Source organism: Rhinopithecus roxellana, chromosome 4 (genome assembly GCF_007565055.1).
Source record: "Rhinopithecus roxellana isolate Shanxi Qingling chromosome 4, ASM756505v1, whole genome shotgun sequence".
In the NCBI taxonomy this organism is placed as follows: Eukaryota; Metazoa; Chordata; class Mammalia; order Primates; family Cercopithecidae; genus Rhinopithecus; species Rhinopithecus roxellana.
In genome coordinates, this window is record NC_044552.1 from 125,601,643 (window position 1) to 125,617,730 (window position 16,088).

Here is a 16,088-nt window from a genome sequence, read left to right on the forward strand (position 1 = left end):
TGGACCTGCAGTTGCCAAATTACCAACATGATTATCAAGAGAGATGGAAAGATAATGTTTACAGCTTTGAGTTCATTCTATTAAATGTTTAGCTGGTCACAGTGGCTCATGCCTGTAATCCCAGCATTTTGGGAGGTAGAGGCAGGAGCACACCTCCTTGAGGCCAGGAATTCAAGAATAGCATGGTCAAGCTACAGAGACCCTGTATCTACCAAAAAAAGAAAACCAAAAACAAATCCAAGTGAGGCTGTGCACTCCTGTCCTGTAGCCAGAGGCCGAGGTAGGAGAATCACTTGAGCCCCAAGATTTTCAGGTTTCAGTGAGCTATGATTGCACCACTTCACCCCAGCCTGAGTGAATAGAAAGACCCTGTCTCCAATATATTATATATTATATATATATATGTTTTTTGGTAAATTTATTGAAAAATAATGACAATGTGACAGAAATTAAGGCACCTGTTCAAGTGTTTTATTGAAGGTCTGCAGTTGGAGAAACATCCCCATTGGTGAACTGTCTCAGATACTATAGCATTTGAAATAAGATTAGAAACTGTTGTAGTGAGACCATTTAGGGTTGTGGGAGCATTTCTGGCCCCTGGTGAAAGGCCTTGGAGCATAGGTTGCAGCTGAATGTAGGATTATATAGGGAGACTGCCGACTTGGTCTAGGTGGAGGCCAAGACAGCTTGTTTTGGCAGCAGGAATGCAAAGGACCAAAGCAGTTCAGGCCTGAATGAGATCTTAAACTGGACCTATGAGAATGAGAAGAGCAAAGGCGTGACTGTGTAGCTGCTTGGTAAAGCTGTGCTGGATAAAGGATTTGACAAATTTGTTAGTGCCTTCAGGAAGATGATAAACCCTTGAGACTTGTTCCTTAATGGGAAAATGAGCGTGTTTCTGCTCCTCTCTACATATAAAAACATTCATAAATCTAGTCAGTTTCATTGGAGATTCTCTACTTTCATTGGATGGCAGAAAAAGAAACGGGTCTTGCTCTGAAGTACTTGGTAGTGCTTGGTGCTAAAAACATGTCTGTATAGAGCTCATCTGTTATCACAATAGCTGAGATGGTGGACCAGCACCTGCCAGAGCCAGAATTGGGCTTCTGAAGTGCCCATTATTGGAGGAAGATGGAGCAACCTTGATAGCTGAGCCACGAATTTGGCTGGCAGCTGCCTGAGATAGGAAGATGATGTGTCCTTTCACACTTTCTGTTAAAGAAAGCATTTTTACATAAGCTGATTTCCACCAGGGGCTAAAAAGAGATCTCTCTCAAAACTGAAAGAATATTGTTATTCCTTCCATATGGCAAGAGCACTGTTATTCTGAATTAGTTCAGTCTGAAAACCCCAGCAGACATTTTCATTGTAATCAAGGGCAGTAAAATGCAGAAATGAGTGTCTTTATTCTAGCAATGAGTTTTATATTATGCAAGAAGTGCAAATGGAGACTACTCACAGAATGGGTATCAACAATTTTAGGGTGGGGCTGAGGGGAAGAAGCAGTAAAAATCCAGCACTGGTGGTGTATTCTTGCTTTGAGTCATCCACACAACCTTTTGTATGACCGTAAGTCACCACTGAAACGGGCATTTCTTACAGGTGACCACATTGATTATGTTTTATAAAGTGGATCACTCAACGTGTTAGTGTCCTGCACGAAGATTGGAATGTAACCAGTCTTACACTTAGAATGCATTGAACATTTTTGATTTATGTTAACTGGAAGAATGTGGGGAGCACAACAGTAACCACAATCTAGTTTACCCCTAGAATTAAGTTTCTTTTCAATTACCTATGTTGTCTCTTTGGGGCTCCCACTGAAAGAGAAGAATTGTAGTGAAATGTTGACTTCTCTGCATAGTTAGAAATAGCTCCCTGTATTTTGGTATTACAGGCAAAGACTTGTATTCTCCTCCTCATGAATTATGTGAACATTCCGTTCTTTCCTTTTCCCATTACCAAATTGCCAACATTTCCACATCGCATCATGCTGAAAGCTACAGTTGTGGGTGAAACATACCTAGTGTGGGGATACTCCACTTGTTTTGTGCATGTTTGTGACAATAAGGATTTGTGAAAGCAATCAGGAAAAGGAGAGAAGCAAAGTCAGGTCCAAAAATGATACCTGAACAGTGTCATTTAAGAGTTGCTGAACTGCAAGAAGAGCAAGTGGAAATACTCTTGCATACAGAATCTACTGAGCTCTCTCCAAGGCATTCTTCTTTTGCTATTCATTGGATCTCTACCAAGGTTTCTTCACCTCTAAAATCAGAATAATACGGGTTCCCATGGGATTATGTAGTAAGGTGCTGCAGAATTTTATTTTTTAAATATGCCCTTTAGAGCAGACACAGTCACAATAAAAGTTAAAAAGTTACAATGTGTCCAGTGTATATACCCAGGAAATCTGTTCTTGGTACTTTTCAAGAGCTGCTGTTTTACTGAGTCTCTGAGAAGTCCTCTCGGATAATAGCTGCCACTTTTCAATAAGGTTCAGAACGAATATCTTAGTATTCTTTCTATTTTGCTCTGGTTCTAGTTTATCAACCTATTTTATTAGCGGAACTGTTGACCATTGCTTGCTGACCAGTAGAAACTCATTGTGCTTTAGTTATTGGAAAGTCTCCAATGTCACGTCCATTTCATTCTCTGGTACAGGGATGAGCCATCCTTGGGATTATGTTGGCGATCACAAGTCTGGGACAGTTCTTCATTAACTGAAAGGAAAAATATTAGTTAATAATCTGGGGACATCTGAGTGCCACTGGTCATTTAGAGTTCATAAGGAGTATTGGCCAGCATATCTGACACGGGTGGCCTTGGCAAGTCACAGAAATCCAGGTCTTCCAAGCAGGTCATATTATAGGATCTGTCCTCACCTCCTCAGCCACAGCCAGTGGAAATGTAAAGGCTTCTTTCCAAAGAATGGCCCTGGTTAGAGCAGACAAATTACCAGTGTAATGAGAATTGTTACATGCTAAGTATATTTAGATTTTGTTGATTAAGTTGAAACCCCCACAGCAAGTCACAGTGTCTGCCCCTGCTCATCCCTCCCAAAAATGTGTTTGAGCTCTAAGAGTCTTTAGACAGGTCAAATTAGTTTCTCCCTTTTACCTTTTGGCATATTTTACTGATGACTCTATTTCAACTTTTTGCAACCTGCTCATTCCTTAACCCCTTAATGTATAATTTCAGTTAAAGCTACTGTACTAAAATATTAAAACTCAACCATGACATCGAATTACTGAATCTAGTGGCATTTTCCAATCCCTAGTTTTCTTCCTCAGTAGCATTTGACACAACCCCTCTCTCAGCCTGCCCCCATCATTCTCCTCCCTTTGGCTTTTACAGTGTGCCACCTCTGTGCTTTTATCTGCTCCTTGGCTTCAACTATTATGTCTCTGGTGATAACTAGATTTGATCTTTAGCCCTGAGATCCCTCTTGAGATCCTGACACATATTCGTTGGGATCTTCCTGGCACATCAGAAGACACAGCTCTCTTCCTGAAACCAGTATACACAATTGATCCTGCTTTCACCCTCAAAAGTTTTGTTTTCAGAAGTATAATTAATCAAGCCAGAGACCAGGAGCTTCTAATCTCATGGGAGATAACAAACATGTTTATAGACTTGAACCTGAAAATGCTGTCCTAGGCTCCCACATAAAGCCCATGCAATTTATCCCTTGCTTGATACCTTGTATGCCATGTACCCCAGGACACATGCACTTTCCCTGACCAGGCCTCCACAAATGCTTATCATGTTAGTCAGGGAATGTACATATGCGTTGAAGAGTGACAAGCCCCCAACGACATGGGCCTGAAGATTTAATAGCCAATACTTACTGAGGGCTTGTTCTGTCCCAGGCACTGTGTGAAGCTCTTTGCAATCTTTGTCATTCAATTCTTGTGATGACATGATGAGCTAGTCATCATTATTAAATTACTGATGAGCAAACTGGGGCAGAGAGATGTCATGATGAAGTAATTTGCCCAAGATCAGAGAAACTGATGAATTCAGGATTTGATCCCAGGCAGTCTGACTTCAGAGAACACACTTTCAGCTGCTGAGTCACGTTGACTTTCCGTAGATTATCACTATTTCAAAGGTATTCCTTTGAGATGGCCCATGGCTTAGACTTTTAACTCACTGAAATATGAGTAATTTATTCTCTTTTATTCTTAATTACCAATGGCTAGCTGCACAATAGGGTGCTTTGAATGAGCGACCAGTATACAGATTGTAGAGCTGAAAATGGGTGACCTGAAGCATGAGATAGAAAAAAAGTGAACTCGTAAGAGTGGAGAGAGAACTGGAATGGAGAGGCCAAGAGGAAGCTCGTCAATCTACAGTGAATCATCTACCCAGTGAATAAAGTGTCTCTCTGCTAGGCACCAAGTGGAGAGTGAGAGAAGTGAATTAATGCCTCCCTCAACTAAAAGAGCTTGCAATTTGACTGTCATTTTATTTCGCTGGGTCTATTTAGGAGTGTGTGCAGAGAGATTCGATAGGCAGATGGCCTTGAAAACACCCAAGGTCGTGGTTGTGGAAAGTCCTGCAAGCAATGCAGTGTGACCTGTTAGATCACAGGTAAAGAAATGTGATCTGACTCAGGCAGATCTTTATGTGGAAGAATCACCATCATCAATAATTATTATGACCCCTGTTATATTAAGAGATTGATCAAATTCTTCAAAGATTTTGTAAAATTCTTGCCTTTTTAAAACTGTCGCACAGTTGGTGGTAAGTTGTTTATCTGCCTGGACCAAAAGGATTCAACAGATAGAACCGCTACTGAGGACTCGGTACTCCAGAGGTGGTATGTGGGTGAAGAGGGCTATCTCTGGAGCCAGCCAGGGTTCGGATCCTTTTCCCACCACTTTCTGGGTAGGTAACCTTGGGCAATGTACTTAATTATCCCAAAACTATTTTAATAATAGCTACTGTAATGCTATAATGACACAAACAGTGCCTTCTTAGAATTCTGAAGCCAGCAGGGATAATAATGACTAACAGTTGTTTGGAACAGGCACTGTTAAGAACCTTATATGTATTACCTCACTTAATCACCATACCAGTCCTCTAGTATGTCCTGCTGTTATTTCTATTTTGCAGAGTAGGAGACTGAAGCTTCAAGAGGTTGAGTAGAGTGAATATGAAGTTCAGTGAAAGATGCCTAGCCGGCCTGTATATTATCAGTACTTTACTTATTTGTTTTAGGATGTACATTGCTGAAGACCAAGACCTGGTCAACTACCTGACTTTCTTTTTGGGTCCAACTCCTTGCAGAAACGTTTAAGCATTTCAGTAGACACATTTAAAATTTTTTTAAAATAATGACTATTTTTGGCCATGTTTGTCATTTTAGACAACAATTTGTTCCTGATCAGGGTGATGGTGTTTTGGGGGTGGGGTGGCCTGGAAGTAGAGGTTTGGGAATCTCAGGACTTGGGGAAATAAGATAATGAAAACTTCCAACCTAGAAGATGCAAAATGTCCATGACAATGGCTGAGGCAGGGTTTGGCTATGGAAAATTCAAGACGCACACTTCCACCCCAAGAGCTACTCCTCAAGGAAATTGACACAGATTGAAGAGTGCGGGATGTTAGAGAATTTTCTTTCTTCCTTTGTGAGAAAATTGATGTTCTCTACATACTAATTAAATTTACATGCACCATTACCTCCTAAGGCTTGAAGTGTGGGGATTAATGTTGAGTGATTACAATACCTCCACATGCTTTCCATCACATCTTAAAATGGCTGTCTTGTCTGACAGACCCAGCTGTATGAGACAGGCAAGCTGGTTTTCTGTTTTAGAATGCAGGACTCTGGGGTTCTGCGAACATGCCAGTTGATCTATCAACGTCCTTCTCTTTACAGGAACAAAATAGAAATGATTACACTTGCCATAACCCTGGTTGGAAGATTAACGACATGACATTTGACCATCTGTTTACAGTTTTTTAAGTGGATGCTGCGAAATGGAGATACAAACTGGTGATATTTTATTTCGAGTCCAGTCATCTCATTTGCCCTCAAACTGGAGAGAAGACAGTACTACTTACCCTTAGGAAAATGGTGCCAGAAAGAACTGTAATTTTTCAAAGCTACATATTCTTAGAGTTCGGGTGGTTTTTCTTGTTAGGAGAAAGGCATATTTGGAATTAAAACGACCAGATCAATATAAAAATGAAAACATCCATAGTCTATAGTTGACTGCTAACACTGGAAAATATAATCAAGAATTTCTCCAAAAAGAAAAAAATAGATGCACTGATTCTGTGTGGGAGAGGAGGGAAATACAACCAAAAGATGGTTTGAATATAAACTTCAGGAGAGAATATATAGTACAGCTTGCCCATCAGCTGCTACCCTGACCAGGAATCTGTCAAGGACACCATCCAGGGCCCCCACTTTCCTCACCCAGCTTGTGTTGGGCCCAGTCTCAACCGAACAAAGACTGCCATCGGGGAGGACTACTTTAGTCCACTCAGCTATGCTGTCCTTCTTACAGGAAAGGGGTCTGGATCCAGACCCCAAGAGAGAGTTCTTGAATCTTGCACAAGAAAAATTCAGGGTGAGTTTGTAAAGTGAAAGCAAGTTTATTAAGAAAGTAAAGGAATAAAAGAATGGCTAGTCAATAGGCAGAGCAGCCCCGAGGGCTTCTGGTTGCCCATTTTTATGGTTAGTTCTTGATTATATGCTAAATATGGGGGGATTATTTATGCCACCCCCTTTTAGACCATGTACGGTAACTTCCTGTCGTTGCCAGGGCATTTGTAAACTGTCATGCTGGTGGGAGTGTAGCAGTAAGGACGACCAAAGGTCACTCTCGTCACCATCTTGGTTTTGGTGGGTAGGTTTTGGGTGGCTTCTTTCTGCAACCTGTTTTATCAGCAAGGTCTTTATGACCTGTATCTTGTGCTGACCTCCTATCTCATCCTGTGACTTAGAATGCCTCAGCTATCTGGGAATGCAGCCCAGTGGGTCTCAGCCTCATTTTACCCAGCCCCTATTCAAGATGGAGTTGCTCTTGTATGAACGCCTTTGACATCCTCACTAAGCATCCTCCAGATGGTTGGCAGCCACTAGTAATAGTGCTTCTAGTCATTAGTGTTCTTTCCAACAATAAATTTCAGATGGGACCCCATTGCATTAAGTAACTGATGCACAAATTTTTGTTCTGCCATGATAAATAGCTCCTTCTGCCTCCTCAGTCACTCTTCCTGTAATTCCTACCTGCAGCCTGAAAGCTCCAGGCACACTTCAATTAGAGCAAGCCCAAGTAGGAGACAATGAGGAAAAACCACAGAAAATGGAGGCTCATTACCTGGCTGAGGGTGCCCCTTCACTGCAGAGGATCCTGCCTCTGGTGAAGTGTTCAGCCCTGACATTTGGGGAAAAGACTTAAGGGAAAAGTTCAGGTTATTATTGTAGCTCTTTGATCAGACATTTAATGAGGCCAGAGTCAGAAACATACAGATTTGCAACACCTCCTCTAACTTCTGCTGATTTTGTCAGATGCCTTATGTGGTTTTCTAGAACTGGGATTATTTTCTTTTAGTCTAAAAAACCCATAGTAAAAATCCGTTCCAGTATCTGGGACAATCCCTGGTATATGATAGACTGACAGATATTTGTTGAATAAATGAATGAGAATTATCACTATCCAGACATAAGTTTGGAGTAAGCTTTAAAGTTGGTGTAATGGTTCTACCCAGTGATCATGGACCCTCATCGTGAGAGGCTGACATGCTTGCTTTCCCTTGGGTTAGATCCTATGCTACAAAAATAAAGGCTCTGAGATGGAAGGGACAGACTTACAGTTGTGGGCAAGTCTAGAAGTCAAGAAAAGTCAGTAGTGTGTCAGAATTTGGAATGAAGAAGGGGGAAGGAAGTGTGAAGAAACGAGGTTATTGGGAGCCTCTGCTCCCTTCACTCAAATTCTTCAGAAGTAGTTTCAATTGTATTGAGTTATAAACTTGTAGTAACTTTTGTCTGAGACTTGATCTCTAGATAACTTGCACAGTCAGGGATGTGCTGAAGATAGGAGGGCATCACCGTGCAATCATCACAGAGATGTACACACATGGAACGGGCTGGCACTTGGACTGTGTTTCCCCTGCATCAGCCCCTATGATGCCAGGCCATATCCTGCACGTTGACTTTTCAAGGGCATTCTAAAGGAATGTGATTGATACATTTATACCTCAGAATTATCTAAATAAAATACCATAGACCCATTTACATGTTACATATTACAAATGTTTTTCCAGGAATGAGTAAAACTATAAAAACAGATTCACCCTCTTTTTGCAGAGTCTATCCCAAATACCAGATGTCCCACTGAATTAACTGGCCTGTAATAGCTGGGAAGTAGAGGCCAATAAGGGATCTTGATATCTATGACGCTATCTAGACCTGTACTTACTGCAGTTTTTGAAATACTGAAAGTTTCGTCTAGCCAAGGAGGCAGCTGGAGATGAAACTTGGAATCCACAGGAAGTCTCCAAGTTCCCAATGGTGACATCAGCATCCTTTTATTGTCCCTGGGACGTTCAGTGTTAATGGGAGGCTGAGATGCAGTGAGTGTTACTAATGGGAATCTTTGCAACAACTCTGAAAAACTTTTCGACTTGGAAGACACTGAAGGGAAGCCACGATTAGGATATTGCGAATTTCTTATTTTCTCTTCCTTTTTGGCGGCTGCTTCCGGGGTTCAGTGGTAATGAATGGCTGGGTGACAGAGCATCCAACAGACTGGTCTTAGGGCAATGGAGGATAAACTGACTTAACAAAGAAAAGGATTTATCACATGAATTTTATAGAGTGAGGCAGAATATGGCTTGACCACTCAACAAAAGGGCTGTTCATGAAAATGAGACATACAAAAAATGAAAGGCTGGGGGATATTTGAGTAAGTTATGATGAAAAACTTGATTCCATGACATTCTCTCTGTGTCTTCTAGGATTACTTTATGTTCTCAATCTCATCTTAGGAACAAATATCCCTCATTGTACTTCTGTTAGTTAGGTTATATATTATAGCATTAGTGTTTTAAGATTTTGAACATCTGTTTATATAATAACATACAGGAAGGCATTTCTTGGACTTGCCAAGCTTTTGTGGAAGAGGAGGGGTTTTCAAATTTGTTTTAATATGACACTATCTAAATTAAGAAATATGACTGGTCTTTGTTGATTTTGCTAAAATAGTTGTTATCCTTGATGATATTAATCTCATGTGTTCTTGGCACAGTATTAACACATAGTCTATCTGGTTACAGCCCAGTTTCATTAATTTTGATTATAGCAGAATAAACAGTGTCAATCCAAGACCCAAATGTCCATTCCAAATCACCTTAAGCTTCCTGAGTTTTTTGGGTTTTTTTGTTTTTTCTACCTTAAGACTGTAATCCCATGGAACGATTACACCAAGGTCAAATATTTATCTATCAGGGCTTTACATTTACAAAGACTGTGACAGCAGAGTGTTTGAAACATTCCCTGACCAGAAGTTCAGTGGATGAGAAAATTGTGTGTGTGCACACACATGGGTGCATACATATGCACGGACATGCACGCACATGGCCACATAAACACATCTGTCATGTAAAGAAGGCAGACCATGATCAATGTTTTCACGTATGTGACTCTATTGCCTTGAGAGAGAGAGAGAGACAAGCAGCCACATGTCAAAATTGCTGATTCACAGTATATCTGTGATGTGCTACAGGTGAGGCCCCCTACAGCAGGCCTTCACATCCCAGCACAAGATCCACACAGTGCAAAGGATCAAACTTGGCCAGATTGGTCAAGGAACTTGAGAGAACACTGATTGAGAGACCTACAAAAAAAAAAAAAAAAATGTGTTTCTCCTGGCCAGAAAACACTGACAGTGCATCAGTATATTTCAAGGTGTGTGGTGGGAAAGGATGCCCAAGTCCTCCCTTGTGTGGCCTCACACTTACCCTCAATCAGTTTGATCCTGAAGTAGGCGATGAGGAGGAGCAGCAGCAACGTCACAGGGAGGAAAACCCCGGAGAACAGGAACCAGCCAGGGAGTTCCCTCATGAAAGCTGACAGCACAGAGCCCATTGCCAACCACACAGACCCCATGGGGACCGTGAGAGTCACAGTCAGGACCAGGGCAACTTTACTCTGAGGCTGCACTTGTTTTCTTCTGGGGCTCTGGCCTTTGCTCAGCATGTCTCAGTGGAACTTTGTGTGGACTTTGCTCTATTTAAATAGCCTGCTGAATTCTGATAGGATTGCTGGCAGGTTACTCTGTAACTCAGCTACTAAGTGTAGAGGAATTGAAAGGTCCGTCTTCCAAGCGCTTTGAGAGATAAGTATGTATCTGGCAGGGGTAGGGATGACCCTGGGAAGCTGAGTTTTTTTTCTGTGACAAGTTTATTTGGAATGAAAATTACCTGACCAAGCAAACCTCGTTGTTACATATATTCTTTCTATGTATTCTCAGACGTAGAAGTTTTCCCTGAATTTCCTAAATTTTAGAGTTAAAAATGTCTTAATAGTTATGTCACTGTACCTAAGTACTTATGTCTAGAAAAAAGTGAATTTTCCTTTATACATAGTTGATGCAACTAATATCAACGAAAGAGAAACGAGGGTTTTCCCACATGTAGAAATTCTTCCTCGTATATCCTACTCAGAATATTTCTCTGAGAAGTGCATTGGTTTATTCATTTATTCAACAAACATTTGATTCTACTAGAACCCAAACTCTGAACTAGGCCACAGAGTGTCTTATGAGTTGAGGCTGGAAGAATGGGGTGGTGTCAGAGCTTATAGACTCTTCAGAGCTTATAGATTCTTCAATGTCCTGCTATGTTCCATGCTATTTGAATGAAGGTGACCAATTAAAGGTCTTTGATCATGGAAATGCATGATCTGGCCTCAGCTCAGTGAGAACTTAGGTAATACTTTAAAGAAGGGACTGAAGAGAAGAGATTAGAATAAGCTGTCTCATCATTGTAGTAAGATATAATGAGTTTGGGATTAGAGATGGCAGAGGGAGAGAGAAGGGGACAAGAAAGCTGCAGAAATGAAACCAACAGCCCTGACAAACACAATTCAAAGATTACCACAAAGTAATCTTTGAACACTTACTATATGTCAGGCACGATATACAACAGTTTATGTTTATAATCTTATTTAATCCTCACAGTAATCTTATGTGGAACAGACTCATTATAAAGATGGAGACGCAAAGCAAAGAGAAGGTAAATGACTTGCCCAAGAAAAAAATCTGATAAGTGACAAAGTTAGGACTCAAATCCAGAGCCCATGCTCTCATCCACTGTGCAATGGTTAGCTGCAGAGACGGTGGTACTGCAAACCGAGACCTCAACACATGCTGGGCAGCAGGTGTGGATGGGGAAAGATATGTCATTTTGCAGTCTTAAATTAAGTTGGAAGTGGTGTAGAGGTGTTCGATCGGAGCCTGGTAGAAATATGGAGAGGCCAAGTCTTGCCATACAGATTTGGGATTTATTATTATATAGATCGTACTGAGGTGGAAGGATGGAGAGATGCCTCAGAAAGGAGTATATATCAGAATAAAAGAAACCAACTACAGACCCAAAAGAATGCTCTCATTTAAGACATAGGAGGAAGGATAAGAACCAAGAAAAAAACCTGAGAAGAGAGGAGGCTCTGAGAGGTGGGAAAGAAGCCTAGAGGGAATAACGTTAGGAAAATGGTGGCCAAAGAAAGTTTCAAGAAAGAGAGGAGATAAGTAGTGTCATCTACAGGATCCAAGGTAATCCTGATCCACACTGAAAGTTTTGAGAGCATAATTGTAAAGATTTTCTTTTTTTGTCTCTTTAAGTAGCTCATTTGGGGTATAATTGGCATACAATGAACTGCACATACCTAAAGTGTACAATTTGATATGTTTTGACATATGGATATGCCCACAAATTCATCGACACAGTCAAATGGTGAACATACCCACCACCCCCAAAGTTTTCTTGTGTCCTTTCCTATCCCTGTCCTCCACCTCTCCCACTCCCTCAATTCTCAGGCAATCACTCATTTATTATCTGTTACTGTACATCCGTTTGCACTTTCTAGAATTTTATATGAGTGGAGTCATGCAATATGTCTCTTTCTGCCTAGCTTCCTTCACTCATCATAATTATTTGAAATTCATTCATATTGTCATATATGTCAATTTCATTGTTTTGTATTGCTGAATACCATTTCATTGTATAGATATCCATTTGTTTATTCATTCACCTGCTCATGGACGTTTGGGTTGCTTCCCATTTTAGGCTACTACAAATAAAGCTGCTATGAACATTCCTGTACTAGTCTTTATACATATACGTGCTTCCATTTCTCTTAGAGAAATACCTAGTAGAAAGGCTGGATCATATGGTAAATGTATGTTGACATTTTAAGAAATTGTCGGACTGTTTTCCAAGGCGGTTATACCACTTCATAACCCCTCCAGCAGTGTATGAGAGTTCCAGTTCCTTCACATACTCAGCTTTTCTTGGTATAGTGACTCTTTAATTTTAGCCATTCCAATGGTGGGAAGTGATATCTCATTGTGGTTTTAGTATGCATTTCCCTAATGATGTTGAGCATCTTTTCATGTGCTTATTTAATAATTGTGTATCATATTTGGTGAAATGCCTATTGAACTATTTTACTGATTCTTTAAAAATTGTGTTGTTGTTTTTAATTTTGAGAGTTCTTCATATATTCTAGATAGAAGTCATTATCTGACATATGACATGATTTGCAAATCTTTTCTCCCAGTCTGTGTCTTGTCTTTTCATTTACCTAACAATGTCTTTCAAATATTGTAAGTTTTAAATTATGATGAAGTTTAAATTATGATGAACAATTTGTCAATTTGTTCTGTTATGGACTGTATTTTTCGTGTCTGAGAAATCTTTGCCCAACCCAAGATCACAGGGATCTATAGTTTCCTCCAGAAGTTTTATAGTTTTAGGTTTTATGTTTAGGTCTATAGTCTATTGTGAGTTAACTTTTGTGAATGATGAGAGGTAGGGGTTAGAGTTCTTTTCTTTTTTTGCAGGTGGGTATTGTTTCAGCACTATTTGTTGAAAAGATTACCCTTGCTTCACTGAATTGCCTTTGCACCTTTGTCAAAAATCAGAAGTCAATAATGTGTGGGTCTATTTCTGCACTCCCTATTCTGCTCTACTGATCTAATTGTTAATCATTGCACAAATACCAGTCCGTTTTGATTACTGTAACTTTATTATTTTTTACTTTTTTCATTAAATTTTTTTTCCATAGGTTATTGGGAACAGGTGGTGTTTGGTTGCATAAGTTCTTTCGTGGTGATTTGTGAGATTTTGTTGCACCCATCACCCGAGCAGTATACACTGCACTCAGTTTGTGGTCTTTTATCCCTCACCCCCTTCCACCCTTTCCCCTTGAGTCCCCCAAGTCCATTGTGTCACTCTTATGCCTTTGCATCCACATAGCTTAGCTCTCACTTATGAATGAGAACATATGATGTTCGGTTTTACATAATGAGTTGCTTCACTTAGAATAATAGTCTCCAATCTCATCTGGGTCACTGCGAATGCCATTAATTCATTCCTTTTTATGGTTGAGTAGTATTCCATTGTGTGTGTGTGTGTGTGTGTGTGTGTGTGTGTGTGTCACAGTTTCATTATCCACTCCTTGATTGATGGGCATGTAGGTTGCTTCCCCATTTTTGCAATTGTGAATCGTGCTGCTATAAACATGCGTGTGCAAGTATCTTTTTCGTATAATGACTTCTTTTCCTCTGGGTAGACACCCAACCCAGTAGTGGGATTGCTGGATCAAATGGTAGTTCTAGTTTTAGTTCTTTAAGGAATCTCCACACTGTTTTCCACAGTGGCTTTACTAGTTTACATTCCCACCAGCAGTGTAGAAGTGTTCCCTAATCACCGCATCCTTGCCAACATCTCCTTTTTTTTTTTTACTTTTTTTAATTATGGCCATTCTTGCAGGAGTAAGGTGGGATTGCATTGTGGTTTTGATTGGCATTTCCCTGATCACTAGTGATGTTGAGCATTTTTTCATATGTTTCTTGGCCATTTGTATGTCTTCTTTTGAGAACTGTTCATTCATGTCCTTAGCCCACTTTTTGATGGGATTTCTTTTTTTTCAAGACAGAGTTTCACTCTTGTTGCCCAGGCTGGAGTGCAATAGCGTGATCTTGGCTCACTGCAATCTCCACCTCCCGGGTTCAAGAGATTCTCCTGCCTCGGCCTCCCGAGTAGCTGGGATTACAGACGCCCATCACCATGCCCAGCTAATTTTTTGTACTTTTAGTAGATTGATGGGAGTTTCACCATGTTGGTCAGACTGGTCTTGAACTCCTGACCTCAGGTGATCTGCATGATCTTGGCCTCCCAACGATTGTTTGTTTTTTCTTGCTAGTTTGTTTGAGTTCATTGTAGATTCTGGATATTAGTTCTTTGTCAGATGTATAGATTGTGAAGATTTTCTCCCACACTGTGGGTTGTCTGTTTACTATACTGACTGTTCCTTTTGCTGTGCAAAAGCTCTTTAGTTTAACTGAATCTCAGCTATTTATCTTTGTTTTTATTACATTTGCTTTTGGGTTCTTGGTCATGAACCCAAACTTGGTCTTGCCTAAGTTAACGTCTAGAAGGGTTTTTCCAATTTAATCTTCTAGAATTTTTATAGTTTCACATATTAGACTTAAGTTTGTAATCAATGAGTTGATTTTTGTATAAGGTAAGAGATGAGGATCCAGTTTCATTCTCCTACATGTGTCCAGCCAATTGTCCCAGCACTATATGTTTAAAAGGGTGTCCTTTCCCCACTTTATGTTTTTGTTTGCTTTGTCAAATATCAGAACTATTTGGGTTTATTTCTGGGTTCTCTATTCTGTTCCATTGGTCTATGTGCCTATTTTTACATCAGTATCACACTGTTTTGGTGACTAAGGCCTTATAGTATAGTTTGAAATCAGGTAATGTGATGTCTCCAGATTTGTTCTTTTTGCATTTGCTTAGTCTTCCCTTGGCTATGCGGCTTCTTTTTTGGTTCCATATGAATTTCATGATTTTTTCCTAATTCTTTGAAGAATGATGGTGGTATTTTGATGGGAATTCTGTTGAATTTATAGATTGCTTTTGGCAGTATGGTCATTTTCACAATATTGATTCTACTCATCCATGAGCATGAGATGTGTTTCCATTTGTTTTTGTTGTCTGTTATTTCTTTCAGCAGTGTTTTGTAGTTTTCCTTGTAGAGGTCTTTCACCTCCTTGGTAAGGTATATTCCTAAGTATTTTATTTATTTATTTATTTATTTTGTAGCTATTGTAAAAGTGTTTGTTGAGTTCTTGATTTGATCCTCTGCTTGGTTGCTGTTGGTGTATAGGAGAGCTACTGATTTGTATACATTAATTTTGTATCCGGAAACTTTGTTGAATTCTTTTATCAGTTCTAGGAGCTTTCTGGAGAAATATTTAGGGTTTTCTAGGCAAACAATCATATAATCAGCAAACAACAACAGTATGACTTCCTCTTTACCGATTTGGATGCCCTTTATTTCTTTCTCTTGTCTGATTACTCTGGCTAGGACTTCCAGTACTATGCTGAAGAGGAGTGGTGAGAGTGGGAATCCTTGTCTTGTTCCAGTTCTCAAAGGGAACACTTTCAACTTTCCCCCATTCAGTGTTATGTTGGCTGTGGGTTTGTCATAGATGGCTTTCATTATACTGAGATATGTCCCTTGTATGCCGATTTTGCTGAGAGTTTTAATCATAAAGGGATGCTGGATTTTGTAGAATGCTTTTTCTGCATCTATTGAGATGATCATGTGATTTTTGTTTTTAATTCTGTTTATGTGGTGTAACACATTTATTGACTTGCATGTGTTAAACCAGCCCTGCATCCCTGGTATGAAACCCATTTGATCATGGTGGATTATCTTTTTGATATGTTGCTGGATTTGGTTAGCTAGTATTTTGTTAAGGATTTTAGCATCTATATTCATCAGGGATCTTGGTCTGTAGTTTTCATTTTTGGTTATGTCCCTGGTTTGGGTATTA

General features: G+C 39.9%; 1 protein-coding gene across 1 annotated transcript; it reads right to left on the reverse strand.

Annotated features, from left to right (window-relative positions):
* Nucleotides 1–449: 449 nt before the first annotated feature.
* Nucleotides 450–10,216, reverse strand: SMLR1 (small leucine rich protein 1). The gene is made up of 2 exons (XM_010354700.1): nucleotides 9,976–10,216; nucleotides 450–2,720 (listed from the first exon to the last, which is right to left on the reverse strand). The coding sequence occupies exons 1-2, from the start codon at nucleotides 10,211–10,213 to the stop codon at nucleotides 2,635–2,637; spliced, it is 324 nt and encodes a 107-aa protein (XP_010353002.1). The 5' UTR covers nucleotides 10,214–10,216; the 3' UTR covers nucleotides 450–2,634.
* Between the last annotated feature and the right edge of the window lie 5,872 nt (nucleotides 10,217–16,088).

Bases quoted from the DNA above. Each gene is read 5' to 3' on its own strand.
- SMLR1 (XM_010354700.1), bottom strand. From the start codon at position 10,213: ATGCTGAGCAAAGGCCAGAGCCCCAGAAGAAAACAAGTGCAGCCTCAG. The intron at 2,721-9,975 runs GTAAGTGTGAGG...TTTTCCTTTCAG, and splicing joins CAGGATCAAACTGATTGAGG to TTAATGAAGAACTGTCCCAG.